Source organism: Theobroma cacao, chromosome 1 (genome assembly GCF_000208745.1).
Source record: "Theobroma cacao cultivar B97-61/B2 chromosome 1, Criollo_cocoa_genome_V2, whole genome shotgun sequence".
NCBI lineage: Eukaryota > Viridiplantae > Streptophyta > Magnoliopsida > Malvales > Malvaceae > Theobroma > Theobroma cacao.
Genome location: NC_030850.1, coordinates 19719031 through 19743751, shown reverse-complemented (window position 1 = coordinate 19743751; position 24721 = coordinate 19719031). Strand labels below are relative to the sequence as shown.

Here is a 24721-nt window from a genome sequence, read left to right as displayed (position 1 = left end):
AAAATTTAATAATGATTTCAAAAATAGAGTAATTGGAGACCTATACTATGATTGTGTTGTTTATCCATGATTTTACATTAAATGGCTTATGATAAATGTGGGTATGACTGGTTATTTTTATGATTTAAAGAATATGTGAACTGCTTTGATTTGCTTTGAATGTGTTAAGTGAGCCATGTCATACTATTGCGATTTTATTGGTTGATGGATTATAAAGTCGGCACTGTAGTGACGGGGGCTCCGTGGGCCAGCCTAATTAGAGGGGCACGGTTCCAAATTATTGAGCTTACCTCGATTGGAAAGGCGCGTAGGATAACTCCCGAGGTAGAATTTGAGTACACTTCACGCTGCCCACCACGTGAAACTGGGACTCAACCAACGCCGAGGAACGGTTGTGTTATCAGAGGTGAAATGTGTTTGTGTGTGTGACAATAAACAGCCTTGGCGGTCTTGGTAAGATGCCTTCGCGGGGTATCCCCGAGAATGGATTTTTGGCAAGGGCTAAGTTTTTGAAAAGTACATAAGCCATGTTGAGTAATTGGATGAAATCCAATTATTTATATGGGTTTGGATAAATTATTTTAATTGTCTCCTATTACTCGACTTTAGATTATTTTGATAATGTCTGTCTACTCATTGAGATTTTATAATCTCACCCCTTTTTTCTATACATTTTTCAGGCTCAGAATAGGCAGTAGACTGTCAATTGCATCGAGAAGTAAATTTCGGAGTTGCATCCTAGAAAGCAAGGTTATAGACTTAAATCTTCTTAGTTATTTGGGAGCCCACGTGTCATTGTAATTTAAATTGCATACTCCAGTTTTCTATATTACAGTATGTATAAATTTATTTTATTTTTATGTGCAGAAAATTAATTTTTGATGTTTAAAATATATATATATATTGTTTTACATTAAAATAGATTATTTTAATTAATATTTTTATTTTATTTTATTTTATTATAAAAAAAAAAGAAAAAGAGAGAAGAATGGAAAAACTGGTACAAAAGCCTTGCGAGGTCTCAAAAGGCATTCGGGGGAAGAATGTCTGTCGAGGCTTCGCGGCGGTTGTCATGGGCTCGATGGGAGTTCCGGGTCGTGACACATAGTCGACTATAAAGGAAGTATAATCAACCATGTTCCAAAAAAACCAAGAAAATCAAGTTAAAGAACAACCATAGTCGACCATAGAAAAGATATAGTCGACCCTGACAAGTCAGAAACTAAAAAAAGTCAACTTTAAGAAACCATAGTTTATTATAAGAGAGACATAGTCGACTATAGAAGGCCAGATTTGAAGAATACACACTCTCTAGAAGTGGATGGACTTGAAAATATATACACTTGACTATGAAAGCCCTAATTGAAAAAATTTGAAGAATATAGTCAACCTTAAGAGTGTTGTAGGCAACCCTTAAGCTTCAACAATGATCAGATTTGATTCAAACTTATGTTTAATGACTCCAAAACATGCCTTAGCTATAAATAAATGCATTTTAGGCATTTTGAAGTAAAAGAAGACCCGAGATAAAGTTACAAACCCTATAAAGACTACCCACTAGCTCATCTTCACTTTCTACCATACTTTTAGTCCTCCATTAAGCTTTCAAAGTTGAATCATTACTTCATTCAAGCTGAAATTTCTTCTCTCACTACAAACAAGCTTAAAATCTCAGCACCCAACCTTTGTAGAGGCATCTTTTTGTTGAAATTTGTACTCCATTCTAAAGGTTCTAGATAAACCTTGAAAAGCTATCTTGTAAAGGTTATCGCTTCTTATCAAAAAGCAATAATCCTTTATGGATTGTGTAGGCTACTGCTTGATCTTGTAAAAAACAAGAATCTTTTTGTGGATTGTAGAGGTTGCCACTTGATCCCGTGAAAAAGCAAGAATCCCATTGTGGATTGTGTAAGGGTTATCGCTTCTCATTAAAAAGTAAGAATCCTTGATAGTGAATTGAAATTCGTTAGTTGCTAAGGAAATGGATGTAGGCATCAAAGGGCCAAACCACTATAAATTGCTTGTGTCTCTTTTTAGTTTCCACATTATTATTTATTTTTCATACTTACCTTAGGGAAATAGATTTATATTGATTTATTGTTTTTCTCTTAGAACAATATTGTTCTTTATCCTTCATAGCTAGCATTTATTTCAAGAAGAATATTTTATCTTGACTCATTATTTTTATACCTAGTGATTTATCGTAGAAAATTTACTTTCATATAAAGAAATATTTTTGGGTGAAAAGGTTTTAATTTTTACACTTAGATTTTCAAAGAAATTTTTAATATATCAATTCACCCCCTTCTTGATATATTGCATATCGAGAATTCTACACTAACATTCATGTTAAATACATTATGGATATTTTATATAATGTGTGAGGTATTTCTTTATCTATGCATTTATTTATAAAGAGTCATGAGAGACTTATGTAGATAAAGTCATTGGAACATAATGGCCTTGCAATGAAATTATAGAGGTTATAATTATGATATTTTTATGCATCAAAGCCTTATTCCTAAATATGTTCCTGGTCATTATATTGTTAAGAATAAGGGCATTGCCAATGCTCAAAGACTGGTACATGCTAAGCCTCTTTACTTTGGAAGTAAGCAACCAATCTCATAAGTTGAAGTATGTGAGATACTTGGGGAAGGTATGTGGGTGCTTGTTAAAGGACAAATTCACTGAACATGACCCACTATGAGAGTTCCATTTGGTATTTCATTCAAGTGTCTATGGAAATGATCTCATTTATCTATAGTGTAAGTAATTCTTAGACTTGTGATACCAGGTTATCTTGTATGTCAATTTTCATGCTTTGATTTCACCCCTATGAGTCGAGAGGCAATCAGATGCCTAAACAAGATGCTTTTGGGTATGGCATGAAGCATGCAAAAATGAATGAGTAGTCTAGAAAGGATTCATCACCCCAAGTAATTTAAAGGGGACATAGCTTACTTGCTTCTGACTTATATTGATTGAAAGTCCTTGGCCAAGGCAATCTTGATAGGTCAACATGGAAGTTGCAAGACTAATATGGATAAATTAGAAAGTAAACACAAAGCTAAGCTTTTGATCTATCCAAGATATATGATGAAAGGATCGAATTACACTAAGATACTATACACTGAAAGATTAGTCAAACCATATTGACTTTCCTGACATTTGGTTGGTTATGATATATTGTTAGATGTCACTCATGATCTATAAATATAAATATAAACATGTTGGGGACCTAATGGGTTACACACAATAAGATGACAATGTGAAATTAAAATGGGACTAGTATTTAATTGGAAACTAAGAATTTCTAATATGAACTTAATTAAATTGTTTAATTAAGTGAAAAGATTAAAATGCAATAAACCAAAAGTTGGATCAGCATTTTAACCTAACTATAAATACTTTTTATATGTGCACTTCGTAAGAAAGAAGTGAGAAAAGATGACAGAAAAATACAAGAGAAAAACCCAAGCCTTGGGCGTCGATTTCTTAAGAAAAAATTTTTTTATCTTCATTTAAGGCCAAAAACAAATAATCTTTAAGAAGTAAGAATTTTCAAAAAATCTTGGCTACTAGCATAGCATCATGGCACCACATAATTCCAACCTAGTGTAGATTTTTGAATTGACATTTGTGTAGATCACCATTAAGGCAAGACACATAGACAACTTTGGTTTGCGACAACCGAATTTTGATATACAATCAAGTGGAGGGATTTTGACACATGATTTTTGAAAATCACTTCTTGAGGTATATGGTTGAATATATGTTTGTTTATATTTGCTTTTAACCTATCAATAAGACAACATAAGTGATTCAAGGGTGATTTTGATTTTGTATGTTTATATTCTGCTGCATTATATGAATGTGATTTCTTCTTTGAGCATGCCGAAAACCCTTCATTTATAACTTTATAAGTAATGTAAATTTTATTAAGAATAAAGATTAAACCTCTATCTTTTAACAGTTTTATCAAACTACGATGATGATCATGATAAGTGTTATCTCAAAAACCCAACAATCAGTATTCCAACTTGCAGAAATTAAAGTTAACAACCAGTAAGTAGGGTTGTTTGAAATGAAGATAATGTTATTTGTCCTCCGAACAATATATAAGAACTAAAGCGAAAACGTTCAAATAGCCAGTGACGTGCATCGGATACACATAAATGATATTGTACTGGTAGTATAGGTTTACTATTATCATGATAATAAATGTTTGAAGTAAAACTACATAAAAAGTAACCGATATTAATATCAATGCAGAAGCCCAGCAATGGAGCTAGAAAGAAATGAATGAAGACAAACCCAATAAGTCGAAGCTGAAGGAGAAGATCGATCTTATATAGTAAGGGGAATATATAGAAGGTCCCGGTCCGCTGATGACGAATTAAACGTCCCTGTCTCTCCTGCACTCGGGAGGCATGGTAGGGTATCTCACCCTATCCGTGCAATAGTTGTAGATGGTGAACTTGTCGCGGACCCAGCGGAGCCGCCTCCACTGGTAGGAATCAAGGTCCCGGAATTCCCTCTGGTCCCACCACCGCTTGCCCTGTGTGGCACAGAACTTGGCTTCAACGGAGGCCTCACACCCATCAATGTGGAAGCCCATGTAGGAGGCTATGAAAGGGGCCTTGGACCAGTCAGTCTTTTCGAGCCCACCCCTGGTGGCCCAGTCATCCGCGTTCCAGAGGCTCGAGTATATCTTCATTGGCTGGTTGAATGGGAATCTCACCCCCAAATCTTTACAGTTTTTAAACACTCTGATTGGGGTGCTGTCCACGAAGAATCTGTCCATATTTTTAAAATACTAACTTTAAAATGACCAAACGAACCCAAATAAATAAAAAGTGCATTCCAGTTAGAAATGTTTGTCGGGAGCAATCAATTTCCATCAAAAGTCATAAAGTAACCCAACTACTACATGACTCAAACCTGAAAAATCTCAGGCATTTTATGTGCCAATAAAGAAAACCTGAAAAATCACCAAATTTGAGTATGCGTTTACTCCATGCTTGATTTGACTTATGGAACAGTTTCTCCACTTTAGAAAGATGAACGTCGATGACAAGATTGCTGGAACACATCATGCTACGGTTTCAAAAGACTGGGTGTTCAAAAATCTGATCCCAACTTGGTGTAGGGAAGACAAACGTAAAAGAACATCATGCGAATCAGGTTGCAACATCCGATGTTAATTTAGCTTTTTTATTTTTCTTGTCCTATGCGATAATTAAGGCTGATATCAACCTAGATTCCTGCAGTAATCTTATAACTTGACAATGAACTCTGGAAATATATACCGACAGTGACAGAAAAAAAAAAAACAAAAATGTCGCTTATACAAGAAAGTTCTATGTTCTCTCCACGAAATTGAAATTGTTGCAGCTCCTAGCATCAAACTATTAAAAGTTTAGAACCCTTTTAGTATTCTAGCAAAATCCTAGAATCCAGCAACTTAAATGCACGATGGATAGTTAAAAGCTAATAGAAGATGCAGAAACCATTAATCATGAATTTGTGCGTGCTTATATTCTTGTTAAATAAAAATGCCAAAACTGAAAGGATTTGGACATTTGGGCAGTAATATGAAAGTAAACAGGACACTCACGCTATCTGATCCAAATTCCACAGAACAGAGTAGTCGTGGTAGCCTTTGGTTGGGTCAAACCAAAGATAAATCCTCTGCTCTCTGTCTCCTTTTCCTCCGGTGAACACATTGGTCTGCAGAATGTATGGCTGGCCACTCCTGTTCCCCAGGAACTCAAAATCTATCTCATCATGCTCCGAATTTTGAGAAGATAACTGCAAGACATCAAATCATAAATGTTAAGCAGAAAAAGACGATCGTCTAGTAGTAGAATTTAGTTGAGTATTTTATTGTTTGGAAAAGAAAATCGCCCAAATAAATGAACCAAAGTTTTCTGATTTGTCACACATAGAAAGCATTTATTACAGAAGCAGCTGCGATTAGTAAATAAAGCCGCCAACAGTGTGACAGGAATTTTACTCACATAGAAGGCAGTAACAGTTCCAGCAGAATCTCCAGGAACCAGCTTCATTTGCATACTGAAGTGGCCGAACAAGTAAGATCCTTTTGACTGGAAACCAGTACCTTTTACAAGATCAAAACCAAACTGTTGTGAGAATCGACAGAACATATGAAATATCTTAGGCTGATAGACGCATCTGATTTGATAATTTGATGGGAAAACAAGAGCCAAGATTATGTTTATACCAGTGTATTTGTCAAGGTGGAGCTGAATCTCGGAGCCTTCATTGAAGTACTTAATGTGATCAAAAGCCCAAGTAGGCATATAGTTTCTCCCGAATGGGACCGCTACAGGCCTCCTAGGGGGAGCTCCCATTGTTCCAGAAACCATTAACAAGAGACTCAGCAACAGAATCCACTGCGGTGAAGCCATATATCTGCACAGCATGAAACTAACACTTATATACGACAATAACCAACAGAAAGAAAAATAAAATCGCTCGTCTAAAAGGAAAAATATGGCAGAAAGAAACTTCGAGGCCTTATTCAGCAGGTTCTAGCTAGAGCATTACCCGAAAGAGAGAATGGGAAGAATGAAGAGGTATGAAGATGACCGGATGAGGAAAACAGAAGCGAGGGTGAGTCTATATGTAGGCTTGAATATTAATCTAGAGAATCCACTCCTCCTATAATTGGTTTTAATGTGAATTTTAGCTTAACCAAGGAGACAAAAGAATTCATTGTTTCGATTTAGGTTATTTTAATAATAGAAACGGCAGTACAGCTAATATATTAATCTATAAGCCTATAACTGTGGCGTTGGTGAGGGTGCTAGAATTATGTATCTGTAAAAGGTCATTTGGTTGAAACAATTAAGAGTGTAGTGATTGAATTTTTTTTTATTATTATTATTATGCAAACACTATTTGAGTTTGAAAACATGTTGAAAAGCTGAAAGTTTGAACCCGTGTGTTTGCTTAGGGACATGGAGATGTGCGGTCTGCCAACGTCGGCCAATTACTGACCCATTTTCAGCCCTTTTCTTCTCTCACAATAAGAATCCCTGGGCCAGCATGTTTATTCGGCTTTTGTTACTGCCTTTCTTGTTTTTCCCACTTTTGTCTTTTGTGTTTGAAGTAACACTAGTATATATTCTGGTAACAGCTCAATACTGAATAGTGGCTTGTTGATGTAAATTGAGGAATGGTTTTCCTGCACTGCATTGGCCTGAGTTCTGTCACCTCTCATCTGATTCAAAGAATTCAAAAAATCAGCTAACACATGCGGTCCCAACGTCACAAGAAAAAATTATAAAAAATAACTTTTTTCGTAAGTTTAATTTAAAAATATTATTTTTTATAATTTTAATTATTTTTAGTTAATATTTGACATGACTTAATAATAATACCTTTTAAATAATTTCAGATAAATTAAAATAGTTCAGTTTTTTCTATTTTCTCATCCAGACAAAAATTTCAAAATAAAATCTTGATTTCTCTCTCTGATGAAATACTGTTTATCTTGCTATTTAAAGTGCAGAGATGACATCAAGCGCTTTCTTATTTTGTTTTATTTTTTTGGATGGTGGATCTTGGGGTTTTCAAAGACGATGAACAGCAATTTTGCTCTTTACAAGTAGTGATTTTGCTCAAGTAGAAGGAACAGCTAAAGCATGTTTGATGGGTTTTATGGTGATTCACGGTTTTGTTGTGTTTTGGATTGAGATGATTGTTAAGAATGTTTGTTGGGGATTTTAATTTTTTTTTTATGAGATTTTAAGTTGAAATTGTTTAGGAAATATTTTGTAAATGGGGTATATTTTGTTTTTGTATAAGGGAGTAAGCAAAGCCCTCCCGATAGGAATATATTTTGTCTTACTTTGGAGGGTTATGGAGTTTTATAACCTATATTTTATGAAATGCACAATTTCATGGCTTAACAAAAAAAAAGTATGTGTTTTAGATTCTTGAGTTTATTAGTTTATTCATAGAACCCTAAAGTTGAGGAGTTGAAATTGATTAGACTGGTTTTTAAGTATTGAGAGACTGATTTTTAGGTATTGCGTAACTTAATCACTGTGTGACTAGTTTTTAAGCATTACGTGATTGGTTTTAGGCATTACGTAACTGGTTTTTAAATATTACGTGACTGATTTTTAAACAATGCCTAAGTCACACAATACCTTACTAACAAGTCACGCAATGCCTTACTAATAAGTCACGCAATATCTTACTAATAAGTCATGCAATGCCTATCAACTAATCACGCAATATCATATCAACTAATCACACAACACTTAAAAACTAGTCAGCAATGCTCAAAGTCAATCACGTAATGCCCAAAGTCAGTTACGCAATGCCCAAAAATCACAAAAACTACTAAATTCTATTTAACAAGATCAACAATTTCAGACGATACATCATATTTCATTTAACAACATAATTAACGAATATGCCTACTTGATAAAGAATGCTCAAAATGTTCAAAAGTTTTTCTTTATATATCAAAAATCACTCAAAAAAACTTAAAAATACTCAAAACGCTCCAAGATTTTCTTCATGTATCAAAAACTACTCCAAAATGCTCAAAATGTTTAAACGTTTGCTTTCTGGTAAAGAATACTCCAGAGATGAATAGTTAAACAAGGAAAGCTCAAAGAATATGAGTTAGTTTGAAGTGCAAACCTAAACATACCTGACCTATTAATAGGTTTCGGGTTGAAACGCGGAGCTAAATAAATGAGTCAGTTTCATTAAAGGTAATTTTGTCCAAATTTTTATTCTTTTGACTAAAAATAGTTAAAATTATAAAAAAATCTATTGTCAAAAATGTCTTATGTATAAGGCCTATTTAAAAAAAGAACTCTATGATTAAACACTAGGAATGTTCTTTACATCTTCCTCTGTTTTTTTTTTTTTTGTTTTGGAAAATTTAAAAGGGGAAACCAAGGGAAAAAATTTACCCCTGGGGATTTAAAAAGTGATTTTTTTTTTGAGAAAAAGGGAATTTCATTCCTTAATGCAGTACCATAGGCAATTATAATATGTATCATAACAATAATTGCACACTTAGGCCCACACATTATAAAATTCCTACGATAAGAAGAGGACCTCATTAAAAATCTTTTCATGAAAAAACTCAATGAGAAAAACCCATGAAAAAGAAAAAAGAGTACCTTCAATCATGCCGTCCTACCCACATTAACTAGAATTACCATCATTTCTAATTACATTTTGTATTGCCACTGGAACATCTAGAATTACCCTCCAAAGAAACTGGTCCACCTCCAAATCTTTAGCCAGCTTAGCAGTTTCATGGGCCACCACATTAGTCTCTCTTCTACAATGCTCAATAGATGAACAAATAAGCCGAGTCATTCCCAAGCAACAGTCTTCAATCACATGACCCACCTCTCCATTAAGTCTCTTATTTTTAGTCCTCTTGGAGGCAATCAATTCCTACCTCTGGCACAAATATGCTTTCCTCATAGCAAACCGAAAGGGCCAATAGCAAAGCACATAACTCAGCTACTGCAGCATGTGTACTGCACTGGAATCTCGTCCCATCAGCAGTCACCATTTTCCACGATGAATTTCCAACCATGAAACCCGCTGCAGCTCATGTTTCACCATTTAATACAGCAATCGGCTCGTCACTATTTAGCATTATACCAGCTGGAGCTTTCCATCTTCTATCCGCAGCCACCGCTTTCAATTGAGTCCAATGTCCCATAGCCATTGCAGTACGGTATTGAGTACAAATGTCATGACCCATCTCCACCACGTTCTTAATTAGGTTCCTTACTTTACTTTTTAATTACCTCAAGATAATTTCCATCAACTTCCAATTAACACCATTAATTATTCCTCTTATTTGTTCCTTCTCTTCTAGAGAGTTTGAACTCTCTTTCTCTCTAAATCCATTTGATTTTTTATCTAATTTTTCATAATTGTTGTACTTTTTTGTTGTTTAATAAAATGGAAGAATATAACTAATAGATTTTATTGAGGTTTAGTTGCTTTATTTTTAATAAATATATATATAATGAATTTTAAGCTTCATTGAAAATCAGGGTGTAAAGTAAGTGTCCATTAACACAATCTAATGTTGATCAACCAAAACATTAATTCATGACAGCCAATTTTTTTTTATATAAATATGAATCTGAACAGATTTAATAACTTTTTTAAGTTTTCAACATTTTGGAGTGTCGAACAACACTTCAAATTCATTTGATTTGATAAAGATGAATCTGGTTTAAAATTTGAAACCTGAATGAACTTAACTTTAATTGTTGATTGATACTCACTTTTTCAAGTAATTTTTTTTCAATTTTTCTTAATTATATGGTAATTTATCTTTGAAATGATAATTACCTTAAAATTATCATTTTTTAAAGATAAAATCTGAATTTTTCATTAAATTTCCGTTGTAACAATTGAAAACCTGTAAAATTGATGAGTCAATAATTGAATGTAAATCTCTTTTCTTAGTTTGAGTTCAAGTTGAATTTTACGATGAATTTAAAACATTGTCTCCAATGGTTTTTGAGTTTTAATTTTGAAATAAACGAGATGAGATTTTTAGTATAGTGAAGGGTTAGTTTCCATTCTGTAATCCAATACACATGTAGCAAAAAACATGAATATGAAAATTTAATGAACATGGACAAAACAAAATTGAAAAATTAGATGATTTTACTTTGATGAAAAAGATGAGCTGTTTATTTCGTATTAATTGGGAGATGAACTAGAAAGTTGTTTGGAACTAATTAAAAAAACTGTAGAAGAGATTAAAGTTATTGAAGGCTGCAAAGAGACAAAGAAAAGAGAGAGAGAAAGTGGGGGAGACAACAGTGACACAGAGTCAAAAGAATTATCAATTTCAACCCTCGCATTTATTAACATTAATAGTTTGGATAACACTCACTACTTCCATATACGGCCGTAAGTAGATCCTCTCTCTCAATTTGTGCAGTGATATCATATATTTTGGGAAAGGCTTATTAGGAATTTGGCATTTGAACAAACATTCCATTTGATACTTCCAAGTTTGGAAATGTACAACTAAATACTCAAACTTTACTTTTTTATCGACATGAGACTGACGCCAATAGTCAGATGAGAGTGATCCAAAACAAACCAATAAGAATGTTACATGTGTTTAAAATTATCATTTTTAAGAAATTTTTTTTCTAAATTTTTAATTTTTAAAATTGACAAAAAAAAAGAGTGATGTGATTCTTTTAGACATTAGTTGTCCTTAGACACATCACCCATTTGATGAACGAGATTAATCTCACATGGAAATTGATAAAACAACAATAAAAAAAATTCAAAAGTTAATGCTTTTTTTTTAAATTTAAGTACAAAATTGAATTTTGAACTATAACATGGATACCCATATACACATTATCCTTTATAATTAAAAAAAGTTAAGAGGGTGGATTGTGAAATTTCTTGAGAATAGATTAAGTGTTTAGTGTCACGATTCTATATTAGTAAGAAATGAAGTAGGTCTTAAGTATATAAATATAGGTCTTTCATCACTTATCAAATGTCTTTTGAATTGGAAATATAGATACGTGATTTATAGGTTTATTTAAATTTTATTTCTAGAGTTTAATACCATATGAAAGTTAGACTTAAATTTTGACACATGATATTTAGTATTAGAGCAAACTTAGGTTTTTATTGATATGAGATCCCCATGAGAGATACAAGGGTCAAGGTAGACTCGAACTAATGTAAAGGTCTCTCTTTTCTACGGGTAAAGAACCAATGCAACGAGGTGTTGCATAATTGGATGGGATAGAATATCACGGACAGGGGCGAAGCCTCCTTATGTGATGGGGGGGCCATGGCCCCCCAAAAACTTTTAAAAATATTTTCATAACATATAAAAATTTTTAAATTTTTTTATATATTCTATTAATGACCTATTTAAAATAATTTTTTATTTAATAATTAATATAAATAAAAAAATAATAAATGGTTTCACATATCTCACCCAATTTTAAATTTTTTTTCAATTTAAATTATTATTATTATTTTCATTTATTTATTTTTTTCATTTCTATTCTATTTGTTCATATATTATAAGTTTTTATAATTTTTTTTAAATTTTTACAAACCATTAACCATATTCTTTTTTTTTCTTTTTTGCTATATAATATGTGGTACTTACCTTGTACTTGTCATGTTCTTCCTTTTTATGTTGCGTAAATTTTATTTTATATGATTTTAATCTTTAAAAATTAATAAATTATTATATAGTTCTCAAATATAAGTTGTAGTGTTACATTGTTACTTAAAATTTGTCAACCTCGACCTTATAAAGTACTTGTCATGTCCTTTATGTGATTGACAATATGCTTGCATACTTGAAAAGCCTCGAAAAATCATCAAAAATCGATATTGTACCAAATGGTACATTAAGTTGAATTAAGCCTCGAACTAGATCAAATAGAGATTTTAGGGTGAAATTGAAAATTTTACAGTCCAGGAATGATTTAAAATGGTGATTTGGAGTTCGAGAATCAATTTGGAGTCAAATTGGAATTTTCATGATCTAGGGGCAAAATGGTCATTTTGCCATCCAAGGTTAAGATGTGAGTATTGGATGAAATTTTTGATCAAAATTGATCATTTGGAGTATAATTTGAGTTTAAGAAGTGAAAAATTTTAATTTCGATATTTTTCCGAGCATAAAGGCAAAATAATCATTTTACCACCCTAGGGAAAAAATTGTAATTTTACACCACCTAACACTTGTCATGCCCATAGATTTCAGCCATTAACATTTTTCATTGTGGATAATTGAAACATTTTATGTGGCGGAGAGAGATTGCTTAATGGATAAGTATTACACATGGACCAATGGAAATATGCCATGTGTCAAGCTTAGATTATTCTAGAATTTCCTTGTAAAATCTATTTAAAACTCTCTTAGTCTCACCCATATGGCCGATCAAAGCATGAAGTGAAGAGGAAAGGAAAGAACACAAACCCTAGGTGGGAAAATTGAAGAAAAAGTGTTGGATTTCAAGGAATTAAGCTAATAAAGGTAAAATTTTGTTATTTTATATTGTGATTTACACTACCCATGCTTTCTTGTTCATTTTTCATGCTTAGAACTCAAGTTTGCATGATGAACCCATGCTGGCTGAATTTGAGAGGAGAGGTTTTGAGCATTGATTTTGTTAGATTTCAAGCTAATTAAGTGTTTTTGGTTGTTTGGTAATGGAAAGTATGAAAATCTAGCAAATAATCACTTTGTTCTTCACAAACCCACAAGAGGCCGAATTTTCTAGGGAGGATATTGAGGCTGAAATTGATGATATTTCATGATATTTTAGTGGTATTTAATGATTGGTGAGGCTAGAAATTTAATGGGAAATTTTGGCATGAAAATCTAAATTTTTATCTAATGTATAGACATGTGCAATTTATGGTTCGGACTGATAAATTGAATCATATTCATAGTCATTGAGGTATTTTAAGTATAATTGGAGTGTAGAAAGTGAAAGAAATCGATTTGGAGTTAAATTAGAGGTTTTAGCCAATTACACCAAGAATAGTACGAATTAGGTCGAATACCGTATTTAAACGGCTATTTGGACATTTTGCATCACATTTCGTGCATTCATATAGATTTATAGAGCCTGAAATGGTTTATGATAAATTGACACAATTTATTGAAATTCGTGTCACGTATGATGTATAGGTGGTGAGCCCTCTAACAAGGGTATAGAGATTGTGCCCGAAGATCGGGAATAGGAGTATATCGAACTCCTAGTACTGTGAGTAACCTTACTATCATCTTAATTATCTAAAATGGTTTTTATCCGATTTTGTGATTTTATGGAAAATAAGTTAAATGGTAAATCTTTGTGTTTTGTAACTAAAATGTGATTTAATGAAATGATTTTATAAAATTATCTTGAAATTGAAAGATGGTTTTGAAAATGGAGTAATTGGAGACTAATTACTGTGTTTATAAATCATGGTTTGAATTGAATGGCTTATGATAATATTGGCATGAATGGTTGAATTGGTATTTGTGTTGAAATATATAAATTGTTGTTTGTCTTGCTAGGTTGGATAATGATAAAATTGTCATGTCATGCTATTAAATTTTATTGTATTGTGGGTTTAGCTTGCTGCAGTGGGCTGATTCTGTGGACTAGCCTATTAGAGAGGCACGGAACCTGGTTATATTCTTACCTCGGTTGGAAAGGCGAGTAGGGTAACTCCCGAGGTATAACTTTAGAGTTCACTTCATGCCAAACCACATCGTGATGATGAATTCCGCTAACGCCAAGGAACTGCTATATTTTTAAAATAAAAATATGATTTATGCGTACATAACTTTTTAACAACCTTAGCGGACTCGGTTTGGGATAGCCCTCGGCCAAGGTATCCCTGATGACTGAGTATGATAATGATTTTGGCACGAGCCAAAGTCTTAAGAAATTCATAAGCCATGTTAATTACTCGATTTATATGAATTGATTTTATTTGGTTGAAACAAGTTGAAAGGTGATGAATTTCAGTATGTTAAACTGTTTTATCTGTCTCTATTTACTCGACTTTAGATGATTTAGATGGTAGTTGTTTACTCACTGGGATTTTATAATCTCACCACCCTCTTTTTCAACCATTTCAGGCCCGAGGTAGCCTGTGGATAGTAGATATCGTCAAAGATTATAGACGGCTTTACTACTACAAAAATTGTAGGTTTACTGCCTTTGTGCACTTTTGTTCCTTGTAAGCCCACGAGNACCATTTCAGGCCTGAGGTAGCCTGTGGATAGCAGATATCGTCAGGGATTATAGTCGACTTTACTACAAAAACTGTAGGTTTACTGCCTTTGTACACTTTTGTTCCTTGTGAGCCCACGAGTCACTGTAAAGTAAATTTCATATCCCAATTATCTGTATTATAGTACGTATGAATTTATTTAGCTTTTACATTACAAAAAATTATTTACCGATGACTCTATAAATATTGTTTTACAAGAAATTAGAATATTTTATTGAATATTTTTATTTTATTCAAATAGTTGCAATATCATTTTTAATAAATGTTTTAGACACCCAAATTTATTTTAAATCATGAAATATGTGTTTTCCACTCATCTACTACATCTTTAGTAGGGTTTTGAAAATTTCAAGGAAAAATGACGAAAACGCCTCTGTGAGGCGAAAATTATTTTTCCACGATTTTGAAAGGGAAAAAGCTTAAAATTCTTTAAAAACGAGGTTTGGCGATGATTACTCACAGGGGAGATGAAAAAAAAATGGTACTAAAGCCTTGCGGGGTTCCGGTTGACACTCCGGGTAACGAATATCTACCGGGACGTCGCGGCGGTTGTCACGGGCTTGAGGAGAGTACCAAGTCGTGACAAAATTTCATCAATGTATCATTTTTTATTAATCTTGATTATATAAGAGAAAATTAACTTGAGTATATTTTTTTATATGCTTTATGTTTTATATTTAATTGAAATGAAATTATCTTGAATCTATAGTATTTAAATAATTTTGATTATATAGGAAGAAGTTATTAATCTTATATATCGTTTTTAACTATTTATATTTTACAAATTATAGTTTTATATTTAGTTTCATATTTCTATTATCGATATTTTTATTGTTGATCGAATTTAACATATTAGTTTTTTAAAATTTTTAACTCTTATTCAACCGTGTTTGGCCCCCCCAATAAAATTTGACTAACTCCGCCCCTGATTACAGATCTCACATCAATAAAAAATGAGGTTGAATCTAAGATATATAAATATTAGTTTTTCACCACTTATCAAACATATTTTTTTAGGTTGAGAATGTAAGCTCGTGAGTTATAGACTTAATTTTTATTTTCAAAGTTTAAGGTTGCACGAAGTTGGGTTTCGTTCTGATCCATTACACTAGCCTCCAACCTATTTTTTTTATTTGACATTACTATTTTATATTAAAATTTTAAAACTGTTTTTATATAATTGATGCATTTTGAATTTTAACATTAAAAAATAAAATAAAATTATGAGAAATAAATATATAATATAAAATAAAAAATTTAAGATTATTCAATATTAAAAAGAGAAAGAGTTATTCTCACCTTCTCATAAGGGTCCTGTTTGTATAGTTTTAATTGTTTCAAATTAATATCTTGTTGAAAAATAAAAAAAATATTTTTTCTTTTATTTACAACAAAACTAATCATTTTTGTTGAAGATCAAAGACAAAAAGAATAAAAGTTAATTTTTTTTAAAAAAATTATTAATATAAAAACTCTATATCTTTATAAAATAAAAAATATATAATATATAAAAAATTTTAAAATTTCTGAAATACCGTGACCCGCCATCAGTATACAAGGATCCACCCCGGCTATTCTTATTACCTTGAACTAAAACTATTTATTTTCTTTTCTTTTCGTTTTTTATGTCAAATCAAAGGTATTTTGAACCCTTGGATACACCGGCTGAAACATCAACCATTAGGTTTTGGCGAAACAATTTTGAAACATGTCAAAACTTAGAGATAAAGGTGAATTACAAGATTAGACAAAGAAACAAAATAATTTAAGTTTAATTAAATGAGAAGATATTTATAAATTTTGTTAATGAGTATCTTAAGAACATTTTTTAAGGTTAATTTAAATAGTATTTATTCTATTTTTATATTAAATACAATAATTGATAGTTAATACAATGATTTTTTAGTATATTGAAAAAATATATATTTAAATTTGATTAACAAAGCTAAACATTGCACTGTATAAATTAATTTTCTTTAAATATCACTTTAACCAATGTCGAGCATAATCAGGGGTGGAGCTAGTTAATTTTTATTGGGGGAGCCAAAGGCTAAGAAGAATAAAAGTTAAAAATTTTTAAAACTAATATATTGAACTTAACCATTAATAATCAAAAGATTTATAATAGATAATAATTTTATATCACATGTAAATCAAAAGAAACAAAAAGAAAAAACTTATAATAGTGTTTTAGGAAAGTTTTGTTCGACGATGGTAATATCTTTTTTAATATAAATAATTAAATTATTTGTAAGAAACTTATCATCCATTTTGTTTTGAAGTCTTGTATTTCTCAATATAAACGACTAAAAAACTAATGTTGTCAACATCTAATATTCTTATTTTATTATATTTAAGTTTGTAATACTAAATATTAAACTATAATGCATAAACTATAAAAGTTAAATACGATATACAGAATTAATAATTTCTTCTTATACTCAAGATAATTTTCTTTCAACTAAATATAAAACATAAAGCACATTAAAAACATATACTTAAGATAATTTTTTCTTATATAATTAAGATTAATAAAAAATAACATATTAGTAAAATTTTAAACAACAACCAATAATGCAATACTAGAACTTATATTTGAGAATTACATATACAATAATTTTTTAATTTTTAAAAATTAAAATCATTAAAAATAAAATCCATATAACAGAAAAAAAAAAAAAACCATGACAAGTAGGAGATATAACCTATATAACGAAAAAAAAAGAATATAGTTGATGATTCGTAAAAATTTTNGCTTGATTGTAATGAGCAAAGGGTCAAAGAACAACTAACCATTGAATATTAAAGCCTGTTAGAGAAAGATGGGGAACTAAATTGTCCTTAATTTTCATTTGAAAGTAAATGAAATTAATATAAATAGATACCAATTTTCTATGTTTTCCCCCAATATCTAGGATGAAGAAAGAAATCATATTCAAATTTAAGTGAAAGTTAAGTTAAATTGTGGGTTTTAATTATTATAACATTCAATACTCGATTTCAGTTGCACATGACTTGCAGTACATGAGAGCAATCTAAATAAATATCACCAAAGTCGAAGTAATGTTTTAAGTAAAACAATTGGATCCTTTCAAAATAAAGATTATATAAAAGAAATTTGTAAAATCATTTTATTATTTTTTAATTATTAATAATAAAAATATTTAAAAAAATTATTAAAAAATATATAATATTATAAAATTTCAAAAAATTTGGGTGGCAATGGCCCCCATTACAAAGGGACGCTCCGCCCCAGAGCACAGTCAAAGACTAATCGGAGGCTGTTTTCAACCTCATCGCCAGGTTTTATCCGTCCATGATGGCGCAACCTTTGTCGGTAGCCCCGCCTTCATGTCCTCACTCTTGCCCTTTCTCTTATTTCATGACTCAAGTCTAAAAGTTGAGAAAAATTTAAGAACAAATTCACGGTATAAAGTACTTTGACTACTTTCAATTTCCTTTTTAATACTCATCGAAGTTTTATTCCCTTTTTATAAGATATATATATTAGTATAACTTTCACACCATTACTTATCAACAAAAAGAAGACAAATTTAATTATTTGCGTTGCAACCTACCAAACCTTATATTGAAAAAAAAACTAATTGGTTTAAGAGTTATTTCTACAAGAATAAAAAATCAAAAGATACATACAAATTAGTGTGCATAAAATAAATAAGAAAAAGTTGGTTTCAAAGTTCAATCTGTAAAATATTTTTTGAACGAAATTTAATCTATAAATTTAGAAAAAAGTTAAAGAAAAAGACGAAATATTGCTTACAAGAAAGACAAAGTAGTGGGTTAATCAAAAGATATAATACAAAATGAGGTAACTAAATATTACTTGCAAGTTGCAAAGGACAAAATGAACGCTTTAAATTACCTCTAACAACATTTATATAAAACCAAAATAAAAAATTTTATATAATAACACATAAAGAAAATATATTTTCAAGAATTGTAAAAATGAAAGTGAGAGAGAGAGAGAGACAGGGCAGAGGGGTCCACAACGCATGGGCATGTGGGATGGTCTGCGGCAATGGCAACTGGCAACCTGAGCTGCTGCGCACATGCGCTCCACTGTTAAATTTTCAAAAAGCAAAAAGCGAGTGTCCAAGTGCCGACTGCCAAACCCAATCTGACTTGATTGTTTACAATTCCTCTGATTAATAATCAATCAACTCTCTCTCTCTTCCTCTCCCCTCCATCACCGCTTGTCAATGAATCCTTTGAATCTTCTCCATTCGCTTTCCACTCGCAACTTTCTTACCTTTTCCTCGCCTTCGTTGCTTTTTGCATGAGACGCGAGACCAATGCCCCTCGGCCTCTTCTTCTTCTTTCTGTTTAAAATTTGAATAAGTAGATGTTTAGCAAAGAAAGACCAGCACAAGTAAAACTAAAGATCCTTGATAATAAATCATTTTACTTATTTAATGTACTTAAACTAACCACATTTATAATATATAAATCATTTCACTTAATTTTGTATAATAAAATTTTAACCAATACTTCTAAAACATTTAGGCATCATATTAGAAAAATTATATGATTTAAAGGATTCTTTTTTTAAATGCTTATACAAAACGTGTTTTTGACAATAAATCTGTTCGTAATTTTAACTATTTTTAGCCAAAAGAATTAAAATTTGAAAAAAATTACCCTTAATGAAATTGACCCATTTATTTGACTTCACGTCTCAACCCGAAACCTATTAACGGGTCAAATATATTTAGATTTATGCCTCAAACTGACTCATTTTTTTGAGCTTTTCTCACCAAACTATTCATCTCTGGAGTATTCCTTACCAGAAAAAAAAAGTTTAAACATTTTGAGTATTTTGGAGTAGTTTTTGATACACGAAGAAAATCTATGAGCGTTTTAAGCATTTTAGAGTATTTTTGATATATGAAGAAAAACTTTTAAACATTTTGAGCATTCATATTCGTTAATTATGTTGTTAAATGGAATATGGTGTATCGTTTGAAGTTGTTAATCTTGTTAAATGAAATTTAGTAGTTTTGGTGATTTTTGAGAATTATGTGACTAGTTTTTAGGTATTACGTGATTGATTTTAGATATTACGTGACTGACTTTGGGCATTACGTGACTAATTTTTGATAAGGTATTGTGTGACTAGTTTATGATAAGATATTGCGTGACTAGTTGATAGGCATTGCGTGACTGATTTTGGGCATTGCGTGACTGACTTTGGGTATTGCGTGACTAGTTTTTGATAAGAAATTGCGTGACTAGTTTCTAATAAGGCATTACGTGACTAGTTGATAGGCATTGCGTGACTAGTTTTTGATAAGGCATTGTGTGACTAGTTGATAGACGTTGCATGACTTGTTAGTAAGGCATTGCGTGACTAGTTAGTAAGGCATTGCGTGACTAGTTAGTAAGGCATTGTGTGACTCAGACATTGCTTAAAAATCAGTCACACAATATCTAAAAACTAGTCACGTAATGCCTAAAACCAATTACGTAATACCTAAAAACTAGTCACACAGTGATTAAGTCATGCAATACTTAAAAATTAGTAAACTCAATTTTGAGATTCTATGAATAAACCAATAAACTCAAGAACCCAAAACACATACTTTTTTTTTTTACTAAGCCATGAAATTGTGCATTTCATAAAAGATAGGTTACAAAACTCCATAACCCTCCAAAGCAAGAGAAAATATATCCCTATCTGGAGGCCTTGCTCACTCCTCTTATACAAAAACAAAATATACCCTCTTTACAAAATATTCCCTGAATAATTTCAACTCAAAATCCTATCAAAAAATCAAAATCCCTAGCAAACATGTTTAACAATCATCCCAATCCCAGACACAATAAAATCTTGAACCACCATAAAACCCATCAAACATGCTTTAGCTATTCTTTCTTCCTGAGCAAAATCGCTGCCTGCAAATAGCAAAATCATTGTTCATCGCCCTTAAGAACCCCAAGATCCACCATCCAAAAAAATAAAACAAAATAAGAAAGAGCTTGATGTCATCTTTGCGAATTGGATGGCGAGATAGACATATTTGAGCAAAGAGAGAAATCGAGATTTAATTTTGAAAGTTTTATCTGGATGGCGGGAGAGAGAAAACTGAAACCATTTTAATTTGTCTGAAATTGTTTAAAGGGTATTATTGTCAAGTCATGTAAAAAATTGACCAAAAATAGTTAAAATTATAAAAAGTGATATTTTTGAATTAGGTTTATGAAGAAGGTTATTTCTCACAATTTTTTTTGATTTAAAACTATATGATATATATTATCTTTTTTTTTATAATTAAAAAAAGAGAGATTCGAATGTTAAGTTTGTTAATTCTTCTTAAAGAAAAATAATAATCATTAAGTTAAGTCTTAGCTGTTTAATACGTATTGTTTTTTCATTATGAAATTTGTAATTTTTTCACTTTTTGACATTAAAAATCATGGAATATTGATTTGATTATAAAAACTAAAAATCTAATATAAAATTCACTAAAGTCGATTTTTTTCCCTAAAGAACTAAAGAAAAATAAACAAAAGTGGGCAAAAAGGAATATAATTGACAAAATTTTTTCTAATGGTTTTTGCATAAGATGAAACGAGCCACAATAAAAATTGTAGCCGTGTTAAGTTGAACAATTATAATTACTTTCATCTACCAACACTAATACTAAATTCACAAAAATGAAGAATTCAGATATATAGTATCTCTTTTCAAGCTGTAAAAGTATGAAAATAACAAAAATTTGTCAACTAGCAAAAGTCATTCACCTAGACGCAGGGCAGAGCTGAGGGGTGGCAGGTGGTGGTGGCTGCCGGTCCTTAATTTTTTATTTTTTTATTTTTATATTATGAAAATTGATATATACAATTTAATTATTTTTATAATTATATTTTAACAATTTTTTATGTGAAATTTTAAATTCATCATTGTCTTAATATGTGTTATTGGAATCTGACCTTTTCAATGGTTTGTTTTGCTGCACCTATTCATTTAGAAACGTAATTTTTAAGTTACTTCATAATCCAAAGGTTGGAGCAATCAATCTGTCTCAAATTTTATTAAAACAAAGGAACACATATCATGTTCACAACAGTCATTTCAACTTGAAAATTTCGAATATAAAAACAATAAAGCTTATAAAATAGAGGAGGGCAATTGTTTAGTCCAAAACCATAAATCTAATATAAAATTACTGAATAAATAAGCTTGATTAGGAACCATACACCCAAAAAAAGGCATTGGGATGATGGTACGCATGATTAAGAAACGTTCTAATGTTTTCTTTTAATCAACGAAAAGTTTTAAAGTATATATCATGGAATCTGCAATGAACCACATGATAAAAATTAATTTAATTACATGGCCTCATGTATGGGGGTGTGGCACGGAAGAATGGTTTTTAAATAACTTCGTGGGACTAATGATATGCTCGAACAAATAATATTCCCTACATGGTTGTAATGGTTCCATCGTTATAAAGGAAAAGGAAACTAGTGTATATGTATTGCTTTTATCCATTTTCCAAGTCTGGATCTCTTCTCTGAGGTCTGACTTTGAGGGACAGAGATACCACCTCCACCAGATGACTCTATTTCCTGGGTGAAGTCCGAAGGGATTTGATCGTAATTGGCTGGCAAATTACGTCAATTCTTGTCAAATGCTCAAACCCAAGCTGGTCCTGAAGCTTTCTATTCCGGAAATCATGTGAATGATCTATAGAAACCTCCTGAATGTATTTCCAACAAATTAAAAATTGGAAAAAAAAAAAGGGCAAGGCTGAAATAGGAAGCCAAAACATGTGGCATTAAAGTCTTAACGTGCATACGCATTCAGTCAGAGTTGGGCCTTGGGCGTTAGTTGTGAAGTTGCTGGTCGTTGATATGGCACATCTGATATATGGGTCAAAGCTACGCTGACCCAACTTGCATGCACCCCCAGAGCTAGCTGTCTTAAATAATGCATTCTGCACTCTGCATGCACTCGATCTATACAGCTTATGCTGCTCCATCTTATCTGCAAGACCAGTTCCTGCTTGCTACTTTTATATTTACATTTATATACCCATTAAAACTTTGATATTCTTTCAGCATATGATTTTGTCCCACCATCTCGAAAACAGCTCAAATGAGTCTTTTCCAGCTTCTGTGCATGCCTCAAACCTAGGAAAAAAAAAACAACCCTTATCCTTGTTCACTGAAGTGATCAATGCTGTCATCCACAATACATAGGGATCGCTACAAACTTAAAAAGATGATTACTCCAACACCGAAATCTGCGGGCTCTTTTCTTTGGGGCCTACTTTATACGCCTTTTTCTCTTGCTTCTTGGTTTTCATGCCAGAAAATCAAGGAAAAGTTGAAGTATAAATTTATGTTGGCAGTATAAAATTAAGAGTATTTTAAAAAATAATCTTTAAAGATAAGATATTTTTAAAAATAATTTTTTTTATAATTTTAATTATTTTTAGTCAAGTTAGATAAAATTACCCTTAATGAAGTTACACGCTATGATGTTATACGTCATGTACAAAAATTTGTGACAAATCATGGTTAGCGTGTTGCACGTTATGTACAAAAATATGTGACACGCTATGTATAAAAACCTGTGACAAGCCATGGTTAGTATGTTATATGTTATGTACAAAAATATGTGACAAGTTATGGTTAGTTTGTTACATGTTATGTACAAAAATATGTTACAAGTAATGTACAAAAACCTGTGAAAAGCTATAATTAGCTTGTTACACGCAATGTATAAAAACCTGTGACAAGCCATGGTTAGCGTATTACACGCTATGTACAAATATATGTGATAAGCCAAGTACAAAAACCTGTAACAAGCTATGGTTAGCTTATTACACGCCATATACAAAAACCTGTAACAAGTCATTGTTAGGTTGTTACACCCCATGTTAAAAAAAATACTATTGTTACACGTCATGTAAAAAAATATGTTACACGCTATGGTTAAAAATGGCTGTTATATGCCATGTTGAAAAAAAAATATCATTGTTACACGCCATGTTGAAAAAATATTGTTGTTACACAACATATTCAAAAACATTTTATTATACTTTAATACCTAAAATGTTGTTGTTACTTACAAACCAAAACTTCAAATCCTCTCAACATTTTTCTTTTTTTTTTGTTTTTGTTTTACAATTTGACACAGATTAAAGTGTTTCTAACATGTTTTCATAAATCAAAATACAAATGTTTTTTTACGTTTTTTTATCTAAAACACCTACTTTGACTAAAAATAAAAAAAATTCTTTGAAAACCTAGATTTATAAATTTCAAAATTTTGAGTTTATTGGTATCTAGGTCTCGAATTGATTCAATTAAAAGTTATTTCATACATTTGTGATTATTTATACCGTTTTAGTTTTATCCAAAATACCTAAAAATCAAATTTCTCAAACAGTCACCCACCCAAGCACATCAAATCCATTGCTTGGTGTCTTGAAAGCGTAAGAAAGAGAATGTCAAACCCTGTTCTATAAAATAATTACGACGTCATTTACACGCTCAATAGAATGGTTACATATGTAGGAAGTTTGAGAAATCGTTAAAAGACGATATTGCCCCTAATGGTATCATTAAGTCGATTAAGCCTTGAACTAGTTCAAATAGGAATTTTAAGGTGAAATTAAGAGTTTCACAGTTCAGAGATGACTCAAAATGGTAATTTGGAGTTCGAGGATCAATTTAGAGTCCAACCGAAATTTTCACTATTTAGGGGCAAAATGGTCATTTGTCACTTGGGGACAAAATGGAAATTTTTAGAAAAGATTTTTTTGATCCATTTGACTTATTGGAGTATGATTTGAAGTTTAGAAGTGAAAAATTTTAATTCCGGTATAATTTGGAGTATAAGGGTGAAATGGTAATTTTGCCACCCCGG

General features: G+C 31.4%; 1 protein-coding gene across 1 annotated transcript; it reads right to left on the bottom strand.

Annotated features, from left to right (window-relative positions):
- On the bottom strand, positions 4074–6823 carry LOC18612885 (probable xyloglucan endotransglucosylase/hydrolase protein B). Its single transcript, XM_018114400.1, has 5 exons — positions 6574–6823; positions 6248–6438; positions 6024–6124; positions 5621–5814; positions 4074–4799 (listed from the first exon to the last, which is right to left on the bottom strand). The coding sequence occupies exons 2-5, from the start codon at positions 6432–6434 to the stop codon at positions 4400–4402; spliced, it is 882 nt and encodes a 293-aa protein (XP_017969889.1). The 5' UTR covers positions 6435–6438; positions 6574–6823; the 3' UTR covers positions 4074–4399.